This window comes from Boleophthalmus pectinirostris, unplaced genomic scaffold (assembly GCF_026225935.1).
Source record: "Boleophthalmus pectinirostris isolate CB_2022bp ecotype Guang Dong unplaced genomic scaffold, ASM2622593v1 HiC_scaffold_21, whole genome shotgun sequence".
In the NCBI taxonomy this organism is placed as follows: domain Eukaryota; kingdom Metazoa; phylum Chordata; class Actinopteri; order Gobiiformes; family Gobiidae; genus Boleophthalmus; species Boleophthalmus pectinirostris.
In genome coordinates this window covers 23,580,208-23,589,415 of record NW_026571175.1, presented here as the reverse complement: position 1 = coordinate 23,589,415, position 9,208 = coordinate 23,580,208, and the positions used below count along the sequence as shown (strand labels likewise).

Sequence of the window (9,208 nt, the reverse complement as noted above, 5' to 3'; positions counted from 1 at the left end):
AGTGTTGTTGTCTTTTATTTATTTTACTTATTTGCTGCTATTTTTTAAATTTTTTTGGTACTGCTTTTATTTGATTTTACTGATTTTATGATTTAGGACTAGTATGACCAAATTTTGTTTGTTTATGATCTCTGTGCAGCACTTTAGAAACTGCTTTGTTTATAAAATGTGCTATCTAAATAAAGTGGATTTGGATTCAGTTAAACATGAATCCAACATGTTACATAATTCAATTCTGGAACATTTTATGCGGATACTATACTATAAAACATTATAAAATATGATCATCCTTGGCATTTTCAAGTTATTTTCTTGTATTGCTTTACCATCAAAATACAAAAATCTTTGATCATAATGAATTATATCTGTTTGTGTTCATTTGTGGCTGTGTCAAACCTTACCCATTCTCCGTGGAGAGAGCAGTCTACAGGGGTGGATCGCTTGTTGCGTTTCTTTCCCTTTTGGGCTGAATAAAAAGAGAAAGTGTTAAGAAAAGGTACAATATGCTATGACAGTAGTGCGCCCTCTGCTGGTGAATAGTTCAAATCACATGTAAAAGTAAAAGATAAATTATCTTATTTTAATCCACAACTACTAGCAATTGTTAAGTAATAAAACAACACTAACACAGCAACGTTAATGTTCTATAAATGGTTTAAATGGCGTAGGTAATATGGATTTACCAAAGGGTTACTTGAGGCTGTGCAGTGGGAGCAGCCGTACCCCTCCCTTGCACCTCTCAGCATCAGTCAGCATCTTCTTTTGCTGCTTCAACGCATTTGCTGCCACAAGCTAAACTGACAATAAACAAGCTTAGCACCAATTAACCTTTCCCGAGGTATGACATTTCACTTTATGGAGATTATTAAGGCGGCTGCGTGTGCGAATGTTGCTGACTTAGCTGCTAAAAGTTACCATTACTTCGGCTAAGCTAAAGCCCCTAGCTACCATTAGCAAGGATTCCGGTAGTTAAATTGATCTAATGTGCATGTTGTTAAAGATAAATTGTTTTGTTTTTAGCGTACCCTTGTGCTCGTTTTGACTTTCAGATGCCCAGTGTGACGGTGAAGGATGTGAACCAGCAGGAGTTTGTCAAAGCGCTGTCAGCTTTCCTCAAAAAGTAATTTATGCTCCCTGCATGTCTGGCACGTGTCCACCTCACAGACACCGCACGAGGCTGCACGCTCTTCAGTTCAAACATTTAACTATATTTATAATGAAGAAAAAAATAAAATAAAATAAAAAAAATATATATATATATATATATATATATATATATATATATATATATATATATATACTGTACTTGAGTTATAATAATTAATGTAATAATGTGATAATGGCAAGTGCATAAACTAAAATAAAAAATATAGGTTCTGACATGAAACGCTTTTATCCATAATAGTTCATAGTATACGGTTACAAAAAAAACTGGGACACTCCCGGTTTGGAGCGGTTAGTAATAATAAAATTGTGAAAGGAGTGCGTAATTAAGGAAAACTGTTATGCACTCGGCCCATGTGAGTCAGCATAGTCACATTTTCTTGTTTGTGTGCAACTTTTCTGTACTTGACCTAAACGAATCACAATGTATGCCTCTCTTTACAGTTGGCAGAGATCCGATTGGTCAAAAATAGGGACACTTGGGACATTTCTTGTATAAAACTGGGACAAAATTTGGATTGTCCCGGGTAAATAGGGACGTCTGGTCACACTATTATAGTAACACACACACTAAGTAATATTAAGTAACATAATATAATTACATATAATAATATAATATTAAAGGTGCATTGTGTAACGTTTCTGGTTGAGGGTCCATCAAATGCTTTTCTCCATGGAGATGTTATTGCTTGTTTAGAATGTTTCATAGTATGGTATTAAACCTTTCTATCTTCATGGAGACCAAACCAGACCAAGTCACAGGTCAGATCTGTGGAGAGGCAATCCTTACTTACAGTCAAAATGCCTGTTTTTCTGTGTATTTTTGAGCTATAAATCCACCTGTAATTGAATAAATGTAAGGTAGAGCTGTTTAATGACAAACTGTGGAACATATGCAATGACATATCCATGAAAACAAGCATGTGAAAAATTACTAATAATAATAATATTAATAATGCACCTTTAATATATTATCTTTTTTTTTTTTTATCCCCTAAAAAATAATGTTAGTGAATTGATTATTTGACTTTTCCACAAACACAAAATGTGGACTTATAATTAAAATGTTCTAATCACTTACGTCTGATAATGTCTAAAATAAAAATACATGAGACTTCCCCAAGTTCAAGATTGAATAATTATACTGCTGGTATATTGTCAAGTTTATATTGTTTTCATATATTGCAGCATGAATAGCCACTTTTTCTCTTGTTATATAGAAATAGCCAGCCTACATTCACTATGTATATGCCCTGTCTTTATACCCTGTTCTTATTGCTCTCTTCAGGTCGGGGAAGCTGAAAGTGCCAGAGTGGGTGGACACTGTGAAACTGGCCCCACACAAAGAGCTGGCTCCATGCGACGATAACTGGTTCTACACACGAGCAGGTGGCTGTGTGAACTCTCTTTCAATGACATTAATTCAACAGCCTCTGAATCCCTATGTTAAGTGATTAGTCAAGTGAGATTTAATTAAGGTTGATTTAAATAATGCATAAGTGGCTCAAACATAATTTACCGTGAAGAATGGAAACAGCAGTCAAGTTAGTTTATAGAGTTTAATCATTTGTGTGCACACAGTTTACCCAATGTGTAGTTTGGTAATTCTTGTAAATGTATGCAATTAGCAACGGACATTTACAAGTAATTTAAACTGGGATTAAATATATAAATTAAACAGTACCAAATGGCTGTGTTTTTCAGTTGCAGATGACATTGACAAAGTCCACATTGTAGGATGCAAGAAAGCTTTAGTTCCAGCGCTGAATCAACTTTATTAGTTTAGTATAGTTACTGTCTGAGCTGGCATACAGAATGGCAACGTAAGGTAAGATATTTGTTGAGCATAAATTAAAACAAGTGCTTATTATAAAATTACAATTTAAAAAATCAAAGTAAATTCTTTATTCTGAGTCCCATTACTATTTTTCCTAGGGTTCAGTTATACAAACAAGTACTAAATAATAATATAGATTCAATAAAGAATGCATAACATAACTTGTGACTCCAGCATAACTACTGGAGTCATAAGTTATAGGTCTTACAGATTGGTAAAAGTTTGAAGTTTGAAAAGCTTTTTACAGTAGAAGTGTAATAAATTATGTGCATAAGTTTGCTAATGTTAACTAGTCTAATTCATCAGCCGGTTTTATGTCGTGGAAACCGTCTGACCTTGCAGCATTAGGATTCGTTCGCTTGACGGTAGGCGGGTACATTTTTATTAAACCAATCGCTGCTATTTGGTCGTGACATATGTAACGTATGAACGCTCAGTGGTGTCCAAGTAATTGCCGGCACATCAGCAAACAAAGCTGAGAGTGAACATGTCTGTCAACGATCATTGTCATTTTTGTGAGGTGAACTTGCAAATTGAAGGTGCAATAAAGAATGCAAAGTTTGTATTTGACAAAGGAAGTCCAAAGAAGGATAACCTATGCGATCTGCTATTGCAATTTGGGCTGGTTCAGCTCTTTGCTGATTGGACGGTGTGTGATCTACAACTTCCGGGCTTCTTGCAAACCGTTTAGTGTATTCCTATTCCTGACCTAGTTGCTGGAAAGAAATGAAATTGAGCAGAGCCATATTTTTGCACACCCCTATTTCTGTTATTGACTAGAGCCCTAAACAGCAGTGTAACAATATTAATTTTACCTGCCCCCATCTGTTTTACATAATATGGGCCTATAGAATGTTGTGATGTCATCTGAAATCCAGAAATACAAGACATGACATATAATTAAAACAGCTTTATTAATCTCTCACTCTCTATTATGCATTAATTTATTTCTAATTTGAGAAGGGAAAATCGCACATGCACTCATCTTAAAAACTGTGCTTTCTTTTTTCTCACTAATACCATGCACTTTAAAGACAAAATTACATACTGAAATATTGCCATGTATTGCTTTTAATTTAGGTCACTGTATTCTGAATACCACTAAATGAAAAAGTATTTGTACCAGAATACAGCAACTCAAAATTAGTATTCAGAATGTGTATTTTCGGTACATATATTCCATTACTTCCCAACACTGAGTACACAGCACCATAGTAGCAGAGCCTATGCACCTGTCTGCTGCTCTATCTAATCAGATATGCTGAATATGCTGAAAAAGGCTTTACGTTTGATAAGATGGAATGTTTGACTTCATGTCTTTTAGGTGAGTTTTCGTCTGATGAAACCACTGCATTGCAACATATAGAGCAGACTTAAACTTTTCACACCAAAAGAAGAAACATGTGGCTTTACATGTACTCAACCAGGTCTGCACCAGGACCAGAACCAAATAAAATAAATGGCAACTAGGCAATCTATGTTGTGATCTTGTTTCCTTATCAAAATCATACCTGGAGTTGGAGTTTCATTCACACATGTTTAACACACAAGTCCTGCATGTTTAGTTATTTTCTCAAATGGAAAACACTGTCATATGGTAATACATAAAGTGTTCCACTATGTTTTTAAAGTCCATACACCTTAAATCATTTCTATAATTTCAGCTCTGGAATTGCCTATGACTACAGAACAAAAGGTAAAGGGTAGTCGTTAACTTGAAAACTACAGCTTCAGGACATCACAAGGTGGTGCAAAGTATTTTGAGATTTGAGCTCATAATAAAGGGTTACTCAAACATGTATGAATGAAACAAAGCACAACTCCAGTTATGTTTTTGATGAGATAACAACATTATAACATGACTAAAAGATCACAGGAATCCATTTTGTGTAATTTAAGACCTTTAAATCTGAAAGCAACCGTACGTTTTATTGATCTCTCCATAGCATCCACGGCTCGTCACCTGTACCTGCGCGGCGGAGTAGGGGTCGGAGCCATGATCAAGATTTACGGCGGTCGCCAGAGAAACGGCGTCTGCCCTGCCCACTTTAGTGTTGGCTCCCGAAATGTGGCCCGCAAAGTCCTACAGGCTCTAGAGGGCCTCAAGATGGTGGAGAAGGACCCCAACGGGTAAGAGAGACAGAGAGAGAAAGAGATGTTTATGTTGTTAATCGCTGTTGAGTCTATTTACTATAAGAGAGATCAAAATTAGTTCGAAGAAAATACAGACAATAACACTTTTATATAATGAAGCTATAGAACTAAGATGTTGTGCTGGTGTGTTGTTGTTTCTCTATTGTGTAGTATTGTGGTTTCATCATTATTGTTTTTACATTATTGTTCAAAAATCAATTAAATGAATGGGAAACACTGACAAAATATTCCTTTTGTTTTGAATGTCTGAATGTGCTTTCACAGTGGACGGAGACTAACACCTCAAGGCCATAGAGACTTGGATCGAATTGCAAGTCAGGTGAGATTCTTACACATTTACGTTTGTTAAGAAGCACTATGTACAGTCCCTGACAAAAGTCTTGTCGCTTATCCATTTTGTAGAAACAAAAGCTTATAACCTGACTTTAAATTAATCGAATTGGTTTTAGAAATGTCTCATATGAAAGCTAAAACCCTCCCAAATTATGCTCAATATACTAAAATAAATTTGCTTCACTGAAGAAAGATTGATCATTTAATGAACACAGAAAGGTCAGATTTTGGCAAGACAAAAGTTTTGTCGCCCACAGAAAATTTAACAAATAATTTACTTCAAATACAAAAATATGTTGCATAACGTCAGTGAATTAAGTAGTGGTGCTGTGAGATCCATATTTAATATCTTGTATGACTTCCATGAGCTTGAAGGACTGCATCCATGCGGTTCGACAATGATTCATACAATTTGTTGATGAAGTCATCAGGAATAGCAAAGAAAGCAGTCTTACATGCCTCCCAGAGTTCATCAAGATTCTTTGGTTTTGCCTTCCATGCTTCCTCTTTCATTCTACCCCAGACATGTTCAATGATGTTCATGTCTGGTGACTGGGCTGACCAGTCCTGGAGCACCTTGATCTTCTTCGCCTTGAGAAACTTTGATGTAGAGATAGAAGTATGCGATGGAGCACCATCCTGCTGCAAAATTTGACCCCTTTTATGGTTGGGAATGTAAGAGGTAGCTAATACTTCTTGATATTTTAGGTTATTGATATTGCCTTCCACCCTGCAAATGTCTCGCACACTCCCATACTGGATGTAACCCCAGACCATGATTTCTGTGCCACCAAACTTAACTGTTTTCTTGGTGAATCTTGGATCCATGCGGGCTCCAGTAGGTCTCCTGCAATATTTGCGGCGGCTGTGATGTAATTCAACCGAGGATTCATCTGAGAAATCCACCTTCTGCCACTTTTCCAGTGTCCATCCTTTTAGCAGGCTGTGGGCCTTGGCAAATGCCACACGTTTTTTTAATTGCCTTTTGTTTAGTGCTGGTTTCTGTGCACTGATTCGACCATGGAGGCCATTTTGAGACAGAATTTTACAAACTGTTCTGGTTGACACAGGGACTTGAGGTGACCAGGCCTGGTGGAGCTCTGCTGCAGTGGAAAAGGGGCTGGCCTTGGATTTTTGAATCAACAAACGGTCCTCTCGAGCAGTTGTCTTGCAGGGTCTGCCGGACCTGGGCTTGTCAAAAACATCTCCAGTCATTTCAGATCTTTTTCTTATTCTTTGTACTTGCCGCTGAGACACACTGAAGGTGTCACCACCTCAGCAGTGGATCTGGTCTTCAGCCTCTTGATAATTAACGCTTTGGTCTCAGGGTGGATCTTAGGCATGCTGTCAGAGGTCAAGTTGCAGTTGATGTGAAGGTCTGGTGTGCTGGGCTTCTTTTTATACACACCCACTAATTGATTGATCAGTAACTGATCACAGGTGAGGCTGTAATCTAGGATTGGGTGCATCATATGACAAGGCGACTTTTGTCTTGCCAAAATCTGACCTTTCTGTGTTCATTAAATGATCAATCTTTCTTCAGTGAAGCTAATTTATTTTAGTATATTGAGCATAATTTGGGAGGGTTTTAGCTTTCATGTGAGACATTTCTAAAACCAATCGATTAATTTAAAGTCAGGTTATAAGCTTTTGTTTCTACAAAATGGATAAGCGACAAGACTTTTGTCAGGGACTGTGTCTTATTAAACATATTTCATATGTATGTATTCAAAGTCACTGTTTACTACTCATAACCTTAAAAAAATGCATTCTTTCTGTGAGCGAGGGCCACAGATCTGACCTGTAACTTAGTCTTGTGAGATGAGATGTAAACAAGCAAATGGTAGATCCTCCATCAGAAAGGTTGCATAGTGCACCTTTTAGCATAGATGCAGTGGTGGTATGTAATAAAGTACGAAGTATGAAGTTTAAAAAAAAAAAAACATATAGGTTTACTTGAATACATTTTACAGTTTACTTTTACTTCACTACATTTGAGAGCAGGGTTCTGTACTTTCTGGTCTAACATGAGAAGTATTTTTTTATTACTGTGTGAGACCTGCATAAAAGCCTGAGTTTTTTTTTTTTTTTTTTACATTCATAGCTCAAGCAAACAAAAACATACAAGTTAAAACAGCTATTAAAAAAAACAAACTGTTGATTCAAATACAAATCTTTATCAATTCATTGGACACATTAGAAGTTTTATTAGCTTTCAGAAATACTGTAAGTACATTTTTAAACAGGTACTTTAATACTTTTATTTGAGTATTTTTTTATGTGATACTTTTACTATTTTTCTTAGCTCTGATATCTATACTGTTACTTAAGTAACATAATTGAGTACTTCTTCCATCACTGTATAGATATATCACATGTTTGAATAAAAAGAGGAATACCTGATCGCTATGGTTAAAATGCAGCTAACCCTTTTGACTTGCAGGATAATTAAACAAGTTATATTTCTGCATCTAACCATACCAAGAGAATATACATGTGAGAATGTGTATTTAACCTTAACATTTTTTTTTTCCTTGTGTGTATAGGTTGCCTCTGCAAACAAGAAGCAGCGCAGTTTACAAAGCAGTGCCTGAGGAATGCATGGACACAGCCCAGAGCAGAGATATGTGCTGTATGACACGACATACTCATATTTACTTAAGTGTGCTCCCCCCTCTCTCCCCACCAGTGCCCTGTGTAACCTGGCTATAGAGGTATTTCACAGAGACACAGTTATCTATTCTACTGTATAAGAGTGTATAAGAGCATGCTTTCAGGCGCTACGTGGTATGTGGAGATATGCATTATGCACCTACTAGTATGTATACACAATAATGGATGTGTTATACCTTGATTTAGTGTGCATATTTTCATGTTTTTCCAATTATTGTTTAATTTCATGGGATGGTACCTGTGGTAAATAATTATTCTGATTATTATGAAGTTTTATATGAGTTAAAGATCCATTCAGAAAGCAGAGACAAGTTAAGTTAGATATTTCTGGCATTTTAAATATTAATTTAACAAAATAAAAGTGTTATAATAGATTTTAACATCAAACGTCAAAGTCAAAATGTTTTTCAAATTATTGTTTCACGGGATAGTACCTGTGGTATATAATGTTCTGATTATTATGAAGTTTTAAACATCAATTTAACAAAATAAAGGTGTTTTAACAGATTTTAACTTGTCATATAATTAATATTTGTAAATTAGACAATCATTGACACTTGTTGTAGTATGGTTGTTAGGTTAGAGTGATGGAATTACCTCGACCTGTGCTCACAGGACACAAAATTATAAACTGCATCAAAATCATCAAACTAAGCAAGATCTTTTGTAAAATCAAATGTCACTGAGGATGATAACAATGAAGGAAAGTGTAGTGTGTATCATTCATTCATTTGTTTTTCAAAATAAAAATAATAATAAGAAAACGAAAAAACAACTATTTTCTTCATTATTTGTCTCCAAAACCAACTGGGACTGAGACCAGGACTGAGACCAGGACTGAGACTGGTTTAGTACTGGTTTAGTCCTGGTTTAGACCTGATGTAGTCCTGATTTAATCCTGGTTTAGATTGGGTTTAGTTCTGGTTCAGTTCTGGTTCACTGCCGCTTGCGGCTAAATTCGTTTTCTTATTATTGGTTTTATATTGAAAAACGAATGAACGAATGATCTACAGATTGAAGTGTAACCTTTCTAACCTGTCATATTAA

General features: G+C 35.8%; 1 protein-coding gene across 1 annotated transcript; it reads left to right on the top strand.

Moving 5' to 3' along the window:
* Positions 1–747: 747 nt before the first annotated feature.
* LOC110161139 (40S ribosomal protein S19) lies at positions 748–8,240 on the top strand. The gene is made up of 6 exons (XM_020925854.2): positions 748–838; positions 1,050–1,120; positions 2,453–2,553; positions 4,948–5,131; positions 5,420–5,474; positions 8,035–8,240. The coding sequence occupies exons 2-6, from the start codon at positions 1,050–1,052 to the stop codon at positions 8,080–8,082; spliced, it is 459 nt and encodes a 152-aa protein (XP_020781513.1). The 5' UTR covers positions 748–838; the 3' UTR covers positions 8,083–8,240.
* Positions 8,241–9,208: the final 968 nt, after the last annotated feature.

What these genes read in the sequence shown, in the direction of transcription:
- LOC110161139 (XM_020925854.2), top strand. Translation starts at nt 1,050, where the DNA reads ATGCCCAGTGTGACGGTGAAGGATGTGAACCAGCAGGAGTTTGTCAAA. An exon ending in GTGGAGAAGGACCCCAACGG is followed by an intron (nt 5,132 to 5,419) that starts GTAAGAGAGACA and finishes GTGCTTTCACAG; the next exon opens with TGGACGGAGACTAACACCTC. An exon ending in TGGATCGAATTGCAAGTCAG is followed by an intron (nt 5,475 to 8,034) that starts GTGAGATTCTTA and finishes TTGTGTGTATAG; the next exon opens with GTTGCCTCTGCAAACAAGAA.